We start from the raw sequence: 19,739 nt of genomic DNA, 5'->3' as shown, positions 1-19,739 counted from the left end.
CGAACCTGAAGTGCTAGGAGAAGCCCCCACTGAAGCTAAACTTGGCCTACCTCTCAAAGAAGTTTTGGAAACAGAAGGAGAGGCTGTAACTACCTTGGGAAGAGAGGGAAGAACAGTTACCTGAGAAGCCCCCTCAGCCTGGCCTACCTCCTGAGAGGGCACATCCTGTAACAGTAAAGTCTCTGCCTGAGACTCCAAAGAAACTCCTGGCAAAACCTCTGGCTCCACTGAGCCTTCTAAAGAACCGACGTCCGGGACTGCGGTTCATCAACCCTAGGCTTTGCTGTTTTGTCCTTGCGCTTTTTGGACGAAGCGGCGCCGGAGCATCCGGCGGCATTTTATAATTACAACGCTTCCCAAACACTAACCTGGCACAGTCTAACCTTCTCTTAATAGTGCGTTTGTTAAATCTAGCACAAGAGCGGCAACCAACAACGTCGTGCTCAGGCCCTAAACAAGGTATACACAAAGTATGGTAATCCCTATGAGGTATCTGCTTCCCACAAGAAATACAGTTATTCACTTTTTCTGACATCCGGTTAAATACTGAGGCAAGAAAAACCAAAATGTTCCCAACGGGTACTTAGCCAACTTTGATTCGGTCTGAAACTCCGACTTCGGAAAGTTTTCAGAACGCCAACCTGCACTCACAAAACTGCTTCTGCATCGGACCATGCGGCAAAAAAGACTGAGGATATGACGTCGGTCATGCGATAGTACCCTGACGCCCTGGCGACAGTCTAATGCGCCTTGACCGACGTCAGCCATATACTTTGGTATTCGGGCCGACTGGACAGCGGACTACCCAATGGTTAGGACTGCAGCAATGTGGAATGAAGAACATCACCAGCAGTCTTCATGTAACAGTTAACAAGACTTACAAGTTCATTTCCCTACATGACACCATAAAACATCACTGAACTACATGCTTCCAACCAGACTACACTCTTCCTACCGTCTATTCCTAGTTATAAAATTATACCACAGACAGCATAACTACTCTTTGTTGATCAAGCTTGAACAGTGCTTCAACACAGGTTATTCAATAAGAACATAGGAGAAGAAGTATTCCATAAATTAGCACCTGTAGCCCAGTATACACTGCCACTGCACATCAAGAAAATTACAAATTTCAAGAAATTAAAAAAAAAAAAAAAAAAAAAAAAAAAAAAAAAACTACAGTATGTAACAGAGTACAAGTACAGTGCACAGGACAACTTTGCAATGTACAACAGCACATAAGAAGGGAAAGATGTCTTAACTTTAACTGTTACAACTCTGGAAATTACAAGTCATGGCAAATATCTATTTACTTTATACTGCATAATAAAACTTAACATTTCAATTACTGTTTTTGGTAATGCATTTTAGTCAGAGTCCTCTAATTATTATTTTTTTTTCTGCAGAAAAACTCCAAAACAAACCAATACTACAGTTGGTCGAAATACATTATAGTCAAGTTGCTAAAGATCAACTAGAATGTAATTTAGTGTGTTCCTTCTTTTTTGGAGTTGTGCAACCATGGAGTTAGTTCATTCTGTGGGTGCACTTGTTAATGATGCAACTTTTTTCTTTCTTTTTTTTTTTAGTGAACATATAGCGTTGATTACAAAAAATGTATTGTTTACATTTGCAATCATTACTCTAGAGTATTTAAAAAAATGCTTGTGCTGGGTTTAGTTTTTTTGTTATATTTCACATTAATATAGGGATGACTGCTAATGTAAATACATTGTTTATATTTCTGATCATTTGATTTTGATGTTTTTTTCTTTATTCATCGTCGGTGAAACTGCATGATATTTTCTATTTTGTGCAACTTCATCAGCAGTGAATAATAACATAACTATACAATACAGCTACGTAGATAGACATGGGTCTACTTTGCTTGGTCGAAAACCCATATACAAGAACATTCGTTTTGCAACACGAAAATAATGAAAACTGAAATTCCAACCTGCACAGTTTTTTCCAGGGCAAGTAAACACTTGCCAAAACTTCACGAAAAGACACCGTAGTATCTGAAACCCACCTATGTGGGGGGCTACAAACTTCAGGATCACACTACAGTGGGGAAAAGGGCACATTGGGCAAGTGTTTTCTTGCCATGGGAAAAAAATGAGAAGTTTGGGATTTCAGTTTTTGTTATTTGTCTCGGAAAAATAACATTCGAGTATATGGGCTTTTGACCAAGTCAAGTAGAGCCACATATATATATAATTGCAATAGTACATTACAGATTTTCCTTTTTTTTCCCTACAGTTCAAAAACGAAAACTAATTTTTTACTAGAAGATATCACAGGATTTATGTTGTTAACTCTGTGTATCATGTAAACTAGCCCATGTGTTATTTACATTTCACTTTAACAGCTACTGCGAACTGAAACTGCTACTTACATAAGCAAGTATTGCAACTGCCTAACTGGCCTGAAGCATGGCTGAAATGGGTCTATGGGACCTGTCATCAACTCGATAACAAAATAAATAAATGGATCTGTGTTTGACTGAGATCTAGTAACAGCATGTGCCTTTGTGTCAGGAAATTGTCAGTAAGATTACATCCTTAAATTTACTAAATATGGATGACACAGGCCCACTGGTCTGCTTTCGTCTCATCATTTCCATATATGTCTTCAGTGGAAAAAAGGAATCCCTGGAGTCCATCCAAATTCCCTCATATAATTCACAGTTTCAGAAACAGTAATGTCTTTAGGTGATTACAACAGAACTGTAAAGGCAGCATCCTCATAGTCAGAGAAAGTACAGTTTTGTACCTACCATAAATGTAGATGCCCGATAGGTATGCAACTGCAGTCCTCGCATATGGGTTGTCCTGCCTCAGGCAGCCCTTCGGTCGGCCGGATTCCAAAGTCTGGGCCCGGCGTCGGCTGATGTCGCTCCTTCCCCGACGTCAGAGCGCCTGGGGTATAAAAGCATCAGCCGACGCCATCTTCTTCAGTGTTTCTTGCCCCAGATGCCAGGTGCCCTCTAAGGAAGGCTAAATTTTGAAAAGAGAAAAAATTCCAGACAAGTACAACAACATAAAAACAAATACACCATAAAAGATTACCCCAGGTAGCTAAAATGAGGGGTAGGAACCCAAAGGAATACCACAGAAGGGTAGGTGGGAGGGAAAACCTGACTGCAGTTGCATACCTATCGGACATCTACATTTATGGTAGGTACAAAATTGTACTATGTCCTTCAAGGATGCAACTGCAGTCCTCACATATGGGTTGAATACCATAGCCAACCTGGGGGTGGTAGGCACTAAGACAAAGATGGTGTAGCTAAAATGCCCTGCAGGACTGCCGAAGCAAACCCTGCTCTGGATCTGGAATATAAAGGCAGGTTGTAATGTTTGGAAAATGTATGCACGGAGCTCCATGTAGCAGCTTCTAGAATGTCCTTTGTTGCCACTCCTCTTAAAAAGGCTGTGGAGGTGGCTGTAGCTCTGGTGGAATGTGGCCTGATGTTAGCTGGCACAGTTTCACCATGAAAAGAGTAGCAGAATCGAATGCAATTTCCAATCCATTTAGAAATTGTCTGTTTGGAAATTGCTTTTCCCTGCAATCCAGCAGCATAAACTACAAAAAGCTGGTCAGATTTTCTGAAAGACTTTGTTCTGTCCAAGTAGTAGCGCAACTGTCTGTGTATGTCCAAGGTGTGCAGAAGTCTCTCTCCTTTATTTTGAGGATTGGAAAAGAAGGTAGGTAGGTGAATAGCCTGATTCAGGGACACCCTGGATACCACCTTTGGTATGAATGACGGACTGGTTCTCAAAGAAACTCTGTCCTGATGAAAAATGAGAAATGGTTGTATTGCCATAAGGGCCTGTAGCTCAGAGACTCTTCTTGCTGAGGTTACTGCCAGAAGGAAAGCTGTCTTCCAAGACAGAAATTGCAAGTCTGAAGATGCTGCTGGTTCAAAGGGAGGAAGAGTTAATTTTTCCAACATGAAGTTGAGGTCCCATGCAGGCACTGGTGGTTTCCTTGGAGGGTTGATGTTTTTTATACCTCTTAGAAACTGTCTTAGCAATGGGTGAGAAAATACAGGCGGATCAGTGTTATATTTGGCAGATATTGCTGAAGCATGTATTTTTATGGAAGAATATGAAAGGCCATTGTGGAGCATTTCAGCCAAATATTCTAGGATCTGTGGAATGCTCATCACTGATGGGTCTTGACCCTTTTTGCTGTTCCAGATAAGAAATCTCTTCCATTTTGCTGAGTATGTTTTTCTAGTGGAAGGTCTGCGCGCCTCCAGGATGATATCTTTTACCCTTTTGGAAAGTGTATCCTGAGGAATAGTCATGGAATCTTCCAAGCTGTCAGCCTCAATGTTTTCAAGCTGGGGTGTAGTGTCCTGTAATTGTGCTGTGTCAGGAGAAGTGGCCCTTGAGGAAGTAGCCACGGATCGGTGTGTGGCAAGCTCCGTAGCAGTGGGTACCAGTGTTGTCTTGGCCAGTGTGGAGCTATCGGTATGACTTTCGGTTGCTCTGTCTTGATCTTTAGTAACACCTTGGTCATCAAAGGAAGAGGTGGGAAGGCGTATAGTGTTAGAGAGTTCCAACTGAAGGAGAGAGCGTCCACCTTCCATGCTTGAGGATGGTATGTCCTTGTGCAAAACTTTTTTAGATGGTGATTGATGTGGGAGGCAAAAAGATCTACATCCGGCCTTCCCCATGCTTGAGTTATTTGCAAGAAAATGCCTGGATGCAACATCCATTCGTGTGGATCCATGATGTTTCAGCTTAGGCTGTCCGCCAGGACATTGTCCTTCCCTGGTACAAACTGGAATTGTAGCTCTATTTTCAATTGTAGTGAAATATCCCAGAGATTCATTGCCAGTCTGCAAAGAGGGTAGGAATGGGTACCTCCTTGCTTGTTTATGTACCACATAACTGTGGTATTGTCTGTCTTTATTAGTAGATGGCCCTGATGCATGAACTTTCCGAAGGCCTTGATTGCATGTATCACTGCCAGCATTTCTTTTTGGTTGATGTGCAGGTGCTTTTCTTTTTGTGTCCATTGTCCTTGAATGCATCTGCCCTCCATGTGCACCCCCCATCCATGGTCTGAGGAGTCTGTTGTTATGGTTTGACTTGTATGAGGCTTGCTGAAAGGCAGACCTTTGTTCATCTGGCTTGCTTGAGCCCACCACAGAAATTCCTTTTGAAGGCATGGAATGAGTGGGATCAATGCTTCCAGGCTGTGGCTGTGTTGAGACCATAGACTTTTTAGATACCACTGTAGTTTCCTCATATGCAGCCTTGCGTGTGGAATCAGAAGAATGCAAGATGCCATGAAACCCAGGGCCTGCAGGATTTTCCTTGCAGTCATCTGGGTGTGAGTTGCCAATTTTCTGAAGTATTCTGGTAATTGTTTTTGTTTTTCTTTTGTCAGAAACGCCATCTGGGTGTTTGTGTCCAGTGTGGCACCCAGGAAAGGTATTTGTTGGGATGGCACGAGACTTGATTTCTGAATATTGACTGTGTATCCCAAGGCCTGCAGCAGGTGAATGACATAGTCCAAGTTTTTTAACAAGGCTTGTTGGTTGTCCGCTTGTATAAGGCAGTCGTCCAGGTAAGGGTATATTTGTATCCCCTGAAGTCTGCAATGTGCAATTACTGATGCCAGGCATTTCGTGAACACTCTGGGCGCAGTAGATAAGCCAAAGGGCAATGCTGAGAATTGATAATGTTCTGAGCCTGCAAGAAATCTGAGGTATCTTCTGCAACTTTGTCTGATTGGGACATGCAGGTATGCCTCCTTGAAGTCCAGAGTTACCAGCCAAGACCCCTTGCCCAGCATGAGAAGGAGTTGCTGTAAAGTCAGCATTTTTAATTTTGGCACAATAAGGTAAGTATTCAGTGCGGACAAGTCCAGAATGGGTCTCCATTGGTTTTCTTTTCTTGGAACAAGGAACAGTCTTGAATAAAATCCTTGGCCTTGTTTTGCAGAAGGAACCTTTTCTATTGCTCTTATTTGAAGTAGGTTTGTTATTTGTTTGAGTGCCTCTGCCCTTTGATTTGGTGGCAGGTTTGGCCTGCCCTGTCTTGTTGGTAGTGTATGAAAATGGAATCTGTATCCCCTGTCTATTATGTCCAATATCCATTTGGCCTTTGTAATATTGTGCCAATTTTGTGAGAATAAAGATAATTTTCCACCCAAAGGTGCTTCTAATTGATCCCTGGATGGCGGAGTCAAAGTCAGGTCATTGAGATTGTCCCTGCGGGGCAGTGGAAGGTCCTGCCCCACCTCTTTGGTTCGGAGGCTGCCATTGACGTCCTCTGTAGGAGCCTCGAGTTTGCCCTCTACCTCTGCCACGTCTGTTTTTGCCTCTCTGAAATTTGTCTGTGTCTGGAAAGGACCAATGCTTAGAAGGCAAATTCCTGCTGAATCTTGGAGGCTGTACCTGGAGGAAATCTTTGACTGTTTGCACTGATTTTGCCTTTTCCTCTATTTTCTTTAAAACCTCTTGTGCAGTAGCACCAAATAGCTTATGTTTCTCTAGTGGTGCGTCCAAAAGCTTAATTTTCACATGGTCTGGCAATGTTTGTTCCTTTAACCAAGCATGTCTGCGTATGACCACACCTGTCATTGCTGCTCTACATGAAGCTTCCAATGCATCATATCCACACTGAAGGAAATGGTTGCTAACCTGCTGTGTATTATGAACCAATTCCTGTAACCCCTTTCTATCTAATGGTTCAGGGGAAGCCAATTTCTTTTGCAAGTTATCCAACATGTATTCCTGATACTGAATCATATGAAATTGACAATTTAATGCTCGCATAGAAAGGGTGGAAGATGTATATACTTTCTTGCCCCACCTTTCTAAGGCCCTAGAGTCTCTTTCTGAAGGAAGTGGATTCTTAGCAGTAGTGGAGGAAACCCCTTTAGGCCCCTGAGAAATAGTTTCAGGGTCAGCAGTATGGCCCTTGTACAGAAATTGATGTGTGTCTGGGACCCTGTAGTACCTGTTTGGCTTGACAGGAGCAGGAGGGAGGGAGTCAGGGGAAACACTAGATTCTAAGTACACATCATCTAACACATTTACAACTGGAGGAATAGCTAAGGGTCTATGCTGAGGTAGCTTTAAAAATTCCCTTAACCTTTTCCAAGAATCTGAGTATTCTTGGCCTTGCCATTTGAAGTGTTCCCTCATGGAATGAAGCGTTTCCCCAAAGGAAAACTCCTCAGGAGGAGAAGCAGAGGGAATGGATTCCTCCGCATCAGAATCCTCGTAGGCCGGGAAGGCCTCCTCCTGGTAGTCTGAATGTGCAGAATCACCTGAGGCCTCATCGGAGGACTGGGTATCTAGCTGCTCAACCCTAGGCCTCTTGACAGAAGGCGGCTGAGAGCCTCTTTCTGGATGTGGCTGAGAACCCCTAATTAAAGAAATAAGGTCCTCAGCTAAACTTAAAATTTGAGAACCAGAAGTGGATCCCAGAGAAACAGATCTTGGAGGGAGAGACTTAGCCTGTTTGGCAGCCTTAGCACGTGTGTAGGCCTTAATGGACATAGACACTGGAGGCCTGGCAGCCCCACGTGCTGGAGTAGTCTTATCCACTGAAATGGTGTCAGAAATATCCTGGGCTACGGTCTCAGAGGGGAGAACAGAAACCGGCACAGAGCTGGCCTCCGGTACTGGAGTAGCCGGTGGGGCGGTGTCGTCAGTCTGTAGCGGTTGTGAAACCGGCTCAGAAGAGACCGAGACACTCACGGTAGGCCTAAGCGTGGTGTCGGCCGAGACCGCGGACCACGGACCACGGGTGTCGGTCCTTATCCTTCCGTTTTTTAGGTAAATGTGCTGTCGGAAGCTCCGACGGCATGATATAACCGAAATCTTCCCCAAAATAATCCTGTGCAAACTCTGAACGACGCCTAAGAGTGCGTCTATTGAAAGAAGCACAAGCTGCACAGGCCGAGACGTTGTGTTCTGGGCCTAGGCAGGGTAAGCAGTAAGAGTGGAAATCCTTATGAGGTATTTGTTTCCCACAAGTTAAACAATTATTAACTTTTTCAGTTTTATCTGACATCGGCTGAGGCAAGAAAAGGTCCCCAACGGGGTACTTGGCTTTTTTGAAGTCTTCAGTAGCTGAAAACACAGGAGCTGGCCGACCGGCACTTGCGAACTGCTTCTGCTTCGGGCGCCGCGCGGCAAGAAAGACTGAAGAAGATGGCGTCGGCTGACGCTTTTATACCCCAGGCGCTCTGACGTCGAGGAAGGAGCGACATCAGCCGACGCCGGACCCAGACTTTGGAATCCGGCCGACCGAAGGGCTGCCTGAGGCAGGACAACCCATATGTGAGGACTGCAGTTGCATCCTTGAAGGACATTTAATTTTTGACATTAACAATTTTCTTCATCTGATGACTCAGGAGAGGGAGATTTTTTTCAGTTTTTTTTGCACTATTGAGCTTTCATAGGGTCATATAAAGTATGTTTGGTAGTGAACTGACACTGGACCAATTCATAAGTACGTACTTTTCCTAAAACCCTTTGATATCCGCATCTTGGACCAATGCACATTCGGTTGGAGCTCAGGTGGTTTCATGTACCACTCTGTGGAACTCTCTGGCAAACAACATGTAATCAAATGTTAAAGGAAAAGCTGTTAAAGGAACATTTCCTGGTGGTGTTATAGAAACCTTTTGTTTGACTGGAAGCCTAATGTTTAATTAGGACTTCCACCAAGCACGACAATTGATCTTTATGGGGTTCATCATGGACCTGAAGTATTTTTCTACCTATTTCTTGATACAGGACTTGCAAAGGTAACATATATTGCTGGGGCTTTAAGTTTCAAAGTCAGAAGAACTAACATGTGAGAGACTCATTTTGGAGACTTATGGCAGAATCTAAAGCCCCTGTTCTGGAAGCCCTTAAACTTGAATCTCTAATATTCAAAGAAGTTGGAGAGGACTTTGACGATTTACAGAATCAGACTCTTTTCTGAAGAAATACCATACTTGTCATTTTTCCCTTTCTTTCTCTATCTTTATGCTTGTAATATATGAAGCATTTTAAGAGATTTTTTCATAAGATAAGATGACAATGTTTTAACTCACTAAGTCCGGTAGCCCTAGTAAGCATTTACTACAAAAATGAGCAATGGAAGCCATATGCCTTCTTGGCTACTTGAACACCACATGCAAACTTGTTTATAGACTTTGATACCTCTTGGTGGCCAGAGATGGAAAGAAGTGACAAATCTTTGTTTCAGTTCTTTGTTTTTTATGTGAAAGTAATGTGATTCAGGTGAAAAGCTTTATTTAGAAACACAGCTAAGCATCCAGTAGTCTCTCAATGTTGACATAGGAAAATTCTGGCATTACTATGGGGAAAAAGAAAGAGGCAGGAATCTCTCACTAGAGAGAGAGTGACAAGGCCCCCTGACCAGAAAGGCTTTCCATTTCTGATTTTGAAGTGAAAGGCTATAAAAATGGCACAGCGTGTTAGAGTGGTAAATGACCTGGAAATAAAGTGAGTGATATTAGAAGGTTAGAGTGTAGGAAGAAGGTGCTGAAGCAAGGTTTAATTTTGGAAAAAAATCTGCAGGAAATGAAGGAAACTTTCAATGTCTGGAGAGCCTAGCAAAGAAACTGTAGGGTTGGGAATGATCTGAAAATGACCAAACCCTTTCCAGCAATGATAGTATTACCACTGTGGGAACAGCAGTCAGATGAAAATTTTGGGTATACTTTATATAGAACAGCTATCTACTCCCAAAGTGGGTACAATGGAAGTATAATTGGAGATGGTTGGAAGGTTACACTTCCCAGAAGGTAAAAGGGTAGAAAACATAAGATGAAAAGTGGGATTTTGAAAAAAGCAGCGAGAGCCTTGGCTGAAAACAAAGCTAAGAGGATAGTTTTGGGTAAAGCAGCTGACTAAGATGGCTACATTTCAAGTTAGCAGCTTATACAACACTTTACACGAAACCTTAAGAGACGTTACTTATGATGGCTGCTAAGATGTATGAAAAATGACTGCAATTCACAGAAAAAGGGGCGACTCTGGAACTGCTTAATGCAGCAAACAACATGAAGGACTGGCTAATTTAAAAGAATAGCAATAGAAACTTAAGAGGATGATGAAAAGATTCCTACAGAGGTGGAAATATGAGGAAGATGATAAAAGATGTGGGGGAAAGTGCACATTTTGTACTGACTGTTTGTAAAGGGACTATGAGCCTTGTTAACTAACTGGAAGAATTAAGTCACTTGAGTAGTACTCTCCAGAGACTCTTCCTGGAGTTGGTTCTATACAAGTTGCAATTGTCAAAATGAGTTCAGAATGCACCAAATTACAAAAAGCTGATGGTGTCTAGGAGTCAGTAATAAGGACTTGGAAAGTTAGTCTGGTCAAGAGGCTGGCTTCCAAGTACAGCATATAAAGTTGGCTAGTATGTAAAGGATTGGGAGCACACAGGGCAAAGATATAACATGCAAGTATATCAAGGCGTAAAGCTTTCCAGCTGTGGAAATGGAAGGAGGTACGTATAAGTAATATTTGGTGGTTTAATGGCATAAGTAGATTAATAAAAACCACAACAGCCGAGTATATTAATGACTTTTTGTGCAGTATGGTATGTCGACTTAGCTAAAGAAGACATAGCACATAATATCTAGAGTTGAGGTCCTCAGGCTACAGGGATGAAAATGTTCTAGTAGAGGACTAGGTTGTGAATACAGACATAGAAAGGCATGTTTGTAATATGAGTGCACAATCAAAACAGCGAATCTGCCTGGAATTTGACAGACTTATTGCTCATCAATAACAGTATGTACACTACAGTATTACAACCTGCTGATATACACGGAAATGCAACAGCCACTTTTTTGTGTGTTTCAATACTAAAGGAAAACAAAGCGACTCATGCAAGAACAAAACCCACACAGAACAGTTACAAGTAAAAGAACAACAAAGAAAACAAAAACTAGATTCGATCACATAATAGAGTGGTAGAAAAGCTACCAGTAAAACCTCAGCTTTCATTGTGTAATTACAAAAATTAATGTAAAAATATACAAAGCTAAGAAAAATACATAATGCAATTATGTTCAAACATTGTAGCCTTGGATGTTCTACAGATACTATTACACATTTTTATGCATCTTACACCAATAAAGGTTTAAAGAAAATAACTTTGTGCAACACATAAGTACCAATGGTTAGAATGTAATACCTTACTAATGTATGCTGCCACCCTGAATAGCAAATTAAAACACGTGAAGATAACGCATGTAAAACTAAAAACAACTGCATTAATTTTCAGTTAAAACAGATATAAAATTCTAAATACAAATGCCACTTCATATAATCCAGTGATGACATTTCTGTTATATTTATCAACATTTACCATGCAAAGGAAGTATGCAGACATGCCCAAAGGTTCTCGTCATTTGTTAGAGAGGTTAGGGAACGAGCGGCATTTCCATTTCTCTGATGCAGATAAGGTGTGAAGGCTGTACTCATGCGCTGTGCACGCTGAGGGCATCCAAACTGCTCTGACTCAAACACCTAATGAAATCAAAAAATAAAAGCACAGTTTTAAAATTGCTGTGCTTAGCTCTTTGCTAATGTTATGCAGTGTTGCTCCTTACCTGCAGGGATTACAAACTGTCAACAACAACTCTTATCACAAAAAATATGCTATTTAAAAGAAGCACAAGAATATTAATGGAGAACCGCACCCACAGACTCAAAAAACATGTTTATTTCATCATGGCTTGAGGTTTCCTACATTTTAACTCCACTCTGGGACTATTCACAGGTTTTTAAATATTTTATACGTAATTTCAGAGTCTGACCACAGGGGGTCTGGCATCTTGAAATAATTCCGATTGTTTAGTCTGCCCCACAATGCAGTGCTTGTCTGTAAAAATTATTTCATGTATGCCTATTTCTTCCTAAAGCTCCTGACACTGCACAGATTTTACATGAATACAATGCTGGCTTTCAGTCGGTTAGTTTTAAGTAACATTTCATGCCATGCAATGACTACTTAAAACACAAACACTGCAAATGGCACAGAACATACTTTCAAAGTGCTTTTTACTGCTGCTTCTTTTTAGAATGGCTAAACTGCAGTGTTTTGTGAAGCCTGAATTGTACTACTTTGACTCATCTTCCATCTCCCTTCACACCTAACTTTCCTAGCTGTCAAAGTGCTAAGGGTAATTTAAGCTCTTCCTGCTGGGACTGACAGCCCACAGCAGGAGACTTGACTCGTGTACTGTTTCCCTGTTCTAGCCTTTATTTTCTGTATGGGTACGGGAAGGACCAGGGAGCTGTGATATCACAGCATGGGTGGGTTTTTAGGCAGTCGTGGTGATGTCAGTTTGGGGAAGGAATTGGCCAGAAAACTACCTGTATTCATTGGTGCTGATGACATCAATGAATTGGAGACTGCAGCAAGCTTTACAAGGACAGGACAAAAGTTTTTTGAAAGTGAAACCACCACAGTACAGTAAGGTACTGTTCTAGTGGAGAGAAACAGTTGATTTAAAATATTTTACATGCTGTATTGTTGTTTACTCATAGCAGGGACAGTAAATAGGAAGAAAAAGGACAGAGAAGTTGAGCATTTAATAAACAGAATCCCATTGTTGTCCTTTAACTGCAGACACAAAAAGAATCCAGGTGTTAAAATTTTCTTTTAATAAATAAATTTTACTGAATTTATGGAAAACTTACTTGCAGTCAGACAGGTACATATAATAAATGTATCCAATACGCATTAACAAGACAGACAGTACATTTTAGCACCAATACCCTTTAACTAGACAGCTGCACTTGTGGCAAAGTACTTATCTCGAACATTTTTATCTCCATATACTGCAATATAGAAAGTGCCTTGACAAACTTGCTCCATAAGTTGGGATGTTGTTTGAAATACTTAATAAATCTGATATTCTGAAATATTTTACCATGAATGTTACAGAGTTCCTCCAGTCCTTGTAAGCAAGTCCATTCTTCTGACCCAATTCTTGAAGACACAGTATTTGATGAGAGAGGCAACAGCCAAGGGTATAACACACTCTGGTGATGTGTGATCTCCTATGGTTTGGCATTCAGCACAAGTGTACTACACTGGGTATGAGCACAGACTACCTAAACTAATGAGTCTGGTATGGAGTTGAACCCAGAATGCTTTTGATTTTGTGGCAGGAAGTGGTTTGGATGCATCCAGGGACAATATGGAGAAGGACAGCATGTGGGTTCATAAGAGTGTGACTGACTTGGGACGTACTTCCTTGGATTATTCAAGGCACACATGACTGAGCTCACTAAGTATACATATAAGGCACATATGCAACTAGTCTTGAGCACTTTCTTATCTTCACCAAGAATGATACAGTGATACAAACAAAAGATGACTGCCTTCAACAACTGCATTAACATCTGGTATGATTCAATGGGGGTCCAAAGTGCATCAACCAGGAGGAAGATGGCAGAAAGTTCAACCCACTCAGCAACTGATGGTCTACTCCTTTCACTTTAGGACTTTTGTATACTGGCCAACACTTTCACCCTCCAACCCTAACAGTGCCTTTTTAGGCATGGTGAACCTTCCTCACAAAGCAACATGTAAGCTACACTCTTCTTTATTAAAAATATGTGCTTTAATGAGATCTGTAGTGCTCTGGCCTCAGAACTGCTATAAGAGAACACTAACCTTCAATGCTTTTCCTTGGAGCTCATCTATTATTCCACGAATCTTGCCTAGCAAAAATGGCCAGGAATTGATGAGATAGATGCGATCCATCATTATAACAATAATGCTGTACCAGCGTTGAAACCCACGTGCCAAGCTGTCTTTAATAAAAAATGTGTGGCTGAATACAAAGCCATGCTGCTCATCTCCAAAAAAGATTGGCCCTTCTCGTCCTGGGCATACCTATACAGAAAAATCAGACTGCAATTACTTTTTACTGCAGAACTGAAATCACTAAAATCAAGATTACATGTACATTAGTAATGTGATTATAGTACATCATAATGATACATTAAACATACCAAAATACAACACATCACTTAAATACCCAATTAGATTGGAACAGTATAAAAAGACCACATATATATACTGAAACTAAAAAATGAAAAGATACTAATCTCATGGGCTCGATACATTACAACTACAAAGCATACAGTAGGTCTATGGTACTAGACTGAAAACAGATTCATAAGAACATGTAATCAAATTTAATGTTTGAATGTAGTATTGCAGGGAAGGTAGCCTCATCACTTGCTCTCTTGAACAAAATAAAAAACTCCAAGGTCGCCACCCTTCATGGCAAAGGTAAATACCAACCATAGTGACTCAGTCAGGCAATGCTCACTTTGGCCAATGGCAAATAACTGCACATTCACCAATGCACAAGAGTAAGGATACTTATAAATCAAGATAAGACATGATTTCAGGTGTGAGTTTGAGTCAGGATATTTGACTGCTGTGGTACTGTTAACAGTCCTGTAGAGTAAGAATACAATACTGGTAGGACTCATTATTTCTTATACTAACCCCCAACATCTCCTATAGGTTGAAGTGGACGAGTCAGGCAATACAGTTGAGGAGGACTGTGTGTGTTTTACTGATGTGTACATGATGTGAGGGCAGATGTCCATGATTCCCAATCTTTCTTGCAGTTCTTTAATGGAGCTAGCCTCTGCATGGAGGAGAGCTCATCCTTAGCTCCTCATCCCTTACCCCACCAGCTTACTAGCCAGACCCCATCTGTGGCAGCACAGCCAGACACTGGCCCACACCAACAGGTTGACCCAAGTATGACTATAACAAAAATTCATGGTTTTATAATCTACTATTACCCCAATGGATATGGTACACTTTGACAAGACTCTTTTGATCAACAGATTCCTTTACTGAACTCTGATCAACAACAAGTACACTTTTTTAACTGGATGAAGAGGATGACATTCTCCTCACATATCCATCCAAAGGGCTTTTCCTACTTTACTCCTTTGCATTAATTTGATGGAGTCCAAAGTCACAAAACCTTAGGGAAGGTTATTTCAATGCAACAAAACAGGCCAGTTACCATCCCAACAAAGCAAAAAAAAAAAAACCACATACAACTAACCAACTAATCCGAATGCAACTGAGAGGATTTACAGCACTGCAAGATCTACACTTCCAAATAATTTGGAGGGATTACAATACTGGAGGAAATGTACTTCCTAGTCTGCTTGTCGTGTTCCCATACTTGCACATCTTCTGGCAGTCCACATACAATGATATGTCCCATGCTAGATGACAGAAACAGGTTTTATTAAATTAATAAATCCATTCAATAATCTAAATAAAAAAAATGTAATTCACTGCACTCTATAAACAATATTGGTTTATACTCATCATCATTTATGTGGCAGTTTATATTATTACCTTCATTTTTACCTTTACAAATGAATGGGGCATGCTCTCACATAATCCTTGGTAAAATGTCATTAACACATATCAGTATGCATATACAGCAATCAAATCAGGAAATTGTACCCAATATTCATCCAATAGTGTGACTCCCGCTACTTAAATACTGTATTAGAATTACTTAATTTCTTGCAAGACATGTAAGTAATGCATTTCTAGGCAGTCAGATATGAAGCCCAATGCTTTCAAAAATATAATTTGGAAAAGAAAGTAAAAAGAATCTGTAACATTTTCTGACAAAAACGCAAGTTAATGAGTCGTACAGTAAAGCTGATAGCATGATAAGAAAGAAAAGACTCAACAAATGCCACACCTTCTTACAGAGAGATTCTGTCAATGACACAATTAACAAGTCAAAAGGAAATGCACCACACCAGTGAATTATATCAATGGTCATGTGACTACCCATTCAAGCACACCACTAAACCCTCTGAACATTAAAAATCACAGCAGAAGGCCCAAAAAGAGAAGCATTTTCTTACTGTTTTGGAATAGATCATCTTTGGATACAAGATCCCTTATATTTAATGATAATGAATCTTTGTACAGGCTTATTTAATTTATTAAACAATGCATAAATCCCTTAATGGGTCTATCTTTATTAGGAAAAATCAGAAGAAAATCAGTAACTCTATGAGAAGCAAGGTAAAATCTTAGGACAAAAATCTTTGCACTATGCCTATATCACAGCAGTTGAGAGGTATGCTTTCAAACATTAAAACAGCAGGGTTGGCTTGAAAGATAACTTCAGCACTGTTCAGCATATGAAAAGTGACACAGTGCATGGGCAATTCCATTTCATGTAACAAACGCCCAACAAAATAATTTCTTCAGATCACAGATTCTTTTTAACGCTACAGGAAATAAGAATCCAGATTGTTACCTCACAGCTAAGGCTACGAACACAGGCCTGTCGAACAATACTGAAAAGTTGTGGATGATTTGGGTGCTGGTGACTGACATATTTGATGGAGGTCTCCTTATCAACGCTAATGTACCCCGGATGACCAGATTCAAGAGAACGGCAACCCTAAACAAGCAAAACAAAATAAGAATTTAAAGATGCTACTTGGTCAAATAATGTCAGCATTCCTTTCCAAACATTCCTATAGCAATCATCTTTTTTAAGTACAACTTTGAAACATTTTCTTGAGTACTGCAGCACCCTTTTTGCCAAATCCACACTTTCTATTCTACCATATCAGGTACACCAGGGATAACTTACAGTGTATAAACATAGGGAAGCATGTCTGCTCATCAACTAGACACACCTGTGGTGCTTTATTACTGGAGTAGAAAACCAACTCGAATGGAAACATGAGGATTCAGAAGATTAATTACTTACTGTAAGAAATATCTGTACCTTCTACGATTCCACTTTCTTAAGGCTACTACAAGCAAATATTATCTGCTTGTTAAATAATGTTACATAAGCAAGAGATACAGCAATACTTGATTCATAAGAAAAAAGTGTTGTTATCGGCTACTCTAAAACTAAGAACCACACTGAAATTAGTTTTCAGGTTCATCAGTCATGAGGCTAATAACCAGAGAAATTCTTTTGATTCTGGTAATTTCTACTGCTACACTCGATGAAAAGGCATATCAGCGTACATCAGCAGTTCATAAAAAACATCTTTGTTAATGCCACGCAAGCTGCTGAGCTGCTGCCTTAATCTGAAGAGTGATGATCTGTCCAGCTACAACCCATAATGCCTACTCACTGCAGCTGTCAAGCACATGCAGATGTACAAACATGCTAAAAGCAGTCCATGGACTACTGATCCACCAGTGTGTTGCAGCCAGCCCCTATGCAATTGTCAGCTCCCCTTTCCATTTTTTTCCACATACCTCTAAATCCCAACAATGTTCTGCACACTTTAGCAAACTTTACTGGAGCTCCACCCCACTATTTGTGTTATTCTTTCAGCCGCATTCATACCCCCTTCTACAGCCTTCCTCTTAAATGCAAGTGCTCCTACTTTCTCCTTCATACTGCAATGTATCAAAATCAGAACCTTTTCTCTTCCAGTCTGTATATATATATTGAGCTACGTTTCTCCTCATACTCCAGTCTTTCTATCACCCTTTCCATTTGAATAGCTTTGTATCATACAAGTTTCAATCAATGTTTCTCCCTTTCTGCCTCTGTATAATTGCCAAAAATGTATTGAGTACTTAAGCTGAGCATTGAGCCATTTGGTTAGTATAATAAAAGAACATTTCAGCACTATTGGAATCAAGTCTCTTAGCTTCACATCCCATATTATGTTGGCCTTTGCAATGCATAATTTGTAACAGACATGACAATGATCCCTAGATATGAAGATTAGAATTTTTTTTGCATGGAAGTGTTTGCATGAGTATTTTTATAACCCAAGAATATGTAGGAAATTTTTCCTTAGGCAGGTAACAAATGCTGGAGGTGCAATAGGAAAGACAGGTAATTGGGAACATGCTCTCAGAATGTAATGAATTGACAGATTTTAAAAATTCCCTACACATTACTTTGTCAAAAATCCTGGGAGAAAAATGGTTGTAATAAAAAAAATATTCTTTAGAGCTGTGACACAGGATCTGAATTGCCTAGACACCGTATGTGCTATCCATATCCTTATTTGGATAAGAGGAAGCTTCTTTGTTCACCAGTGGGAGTGGGGAGCAATAAGCAACCTATTTGTCCCTAGAGGATTGGTTCCAGCCCAGCAACTTGTAGTTTATTGGCCATTTTGGGTCAATTCCTGGCTCTTTTCAACCTCCTGCTATAAAGCCCGCTTTTGCGCGCTTTTTTCACTTTAAAAGACTCAGCACAGCTCCTCGTGGTGTCCTGCAGAGTTCTACAAGCAGTAGAGAGTGAGAGAGTGACTTTCCTGGATTTATAAGTATTTTTTCTGGCTTTCGCTTAAATTACTGCATCTCGACTGCATTTCGCTTAAAAAACAGCTCTGCATATTGTTTTTACTGTACTTGTGTTGAATTTATACTGTTAGCACTTTAAAAAGTTATTTTTTGTTTAATTTAATTGTTAGGCTAACACACTCAAGCGTGCTAGCCATTTTATAGCATTTACTGTTTGTTACTGCATCTTTTTCTCCTTTCCCTGTAAAAAAAGAAAAAAAAAACAAAAAAAATCCTTGTTTTCCCGCTTTTCTGAACTAGAATAGTCCAGTCTTCAGATTTTGCTGATCTCTGGGCTTTGTCTTAGTTCCTGTGCTGTCCATGTCCTTATTTGGATAAGAGGAAGCTTCTTTGTTCACCAGTGGGAGTGGGAGCACTGAGCAACCTATTTGTCCCTAGAGGATTGGTTCCAGCCCAGCAACTTGTAGTTTATTGGCCATTTTGGGTCAATTCCTGGCTCTTTTCAACCCCCTGCTATAAAGCCCGCTTTTGTTTTAGTGCGAATTAGTGCAAAGTTGCTCATAGAACAGCATAGGGCAGCGCCGGTTAATCAAGTTTAAACTATTTCTGGCTCCGTAAAGTCTGCTCTTCAATTTTTTCCCTTAGAACTGTTCTACTTGCAATCTAAACAGCCTACACTCTATCTGAAAAGCTCAGCACTTGCTCCTAAACCATTTTTATACAGGTAAAGCACTCTTAAACAAAAGAAAGTACTTCATTCACCTAAATTCCCTTGAGTACCCATTTCCCTATAGGTCCTTTCTGACTCAGTTACACAGCAATCTTTTTCACTATTTCTAGCATGTCGAAAGGTCAGTTGGTGGCGTCCTCTCCTGTTCAGCTGGTGAATCTGGGAATCTTGAGGCAATGTTACAATAACCTCATGTACACAGACAACCCTCTCCTCCTCCCAACAAATATAATTATATGCGAGAGATGCAACTATATAGCCAAACTGGAGGCTGAGCTCTCTCAATTCAGTACTGGCAAGACCAGTCAGGAGGAGAAGGTAACCACACACACCACAAACCCAGTCTCACACAGAACTATCACAACTGCAAACCAAACACAAAAACACTCGGAGGCGCTGATTAAAAATCTACCAAAACAACAGAGGCCTCCAAAGTAGACACCCAAGCAACCGCCACCTCAAGACATAGCACATGCAACATATAGTTCACGAAGTCAGTGTGCTAAACAGTCACAGCCCTTAAGGCCAAACAACATGCCAGCCACACTTGTAATAGGTGACTCCATAGTCAGACACAATGATGTCCCGCTCACCAGACTGAACAAGGAAAAGGTCACAGTAAGCTGCCTGTCGGGAGCTAGAATACGCCACATAACACAAGCACTCAGGTCACTCCACAGCAAGTACAA

At 40.7% G+C, this 19,739-nt stretch overlaps 1 protein-coding gene across 4 annotated transcripts in view; it reads right to left on the bottom strand.

Moving 5' to 3' along the window:
- FLCN (folliculin) overlaps window positions 1–19,739 on the bottom strand; it is a 439,052-nt gene that overhangs the window by 330,744 nt on the left and 88,569 nt on the right. For all 4 annotated transcript variants that reach the window (XM_044089272.1, XM_044089270.1, XM_044089269.1 and 1 more), the window contains exons 3-5: window positions 16,345–16,491; window positions 13,692–13,913; window positions 11,373–11,533 (exon numbers count right to left, since the gene is read on the bottom strand). In XM_044089272.1, coding sequence (XP_043945207.1) covers window positions 11,373–11,533; window positions 13,692–13,913; window positions 16,345–16,491 — 530 coding nt within the window. The remainder of the gene's footprint in view (window positions 1–11,372; window positions 11,534–13,691; window positions 13,914–16,344; window positions 16,492–19,739) is intronic.

This window comes from Protopterus annectens, chromosome 12.part0 (assembly GCF_019279795.1).
Source record: "Protopterus annectens isolate FY-2018-M chromosome 12.part0, PAN1.0, whole genome shotgun sequence".
Lineage (NCBI taxonomy): Eukaryota > Metazoa > Chordata > Ceratodontiformes > Protopteridae > Protopterus > Protopterus annectens.
The sequence above is the reverse complement of the archived record's forward strand: the minus strand, read 5'-3'. Positions and strand labels throughout refer to the sequence as shown.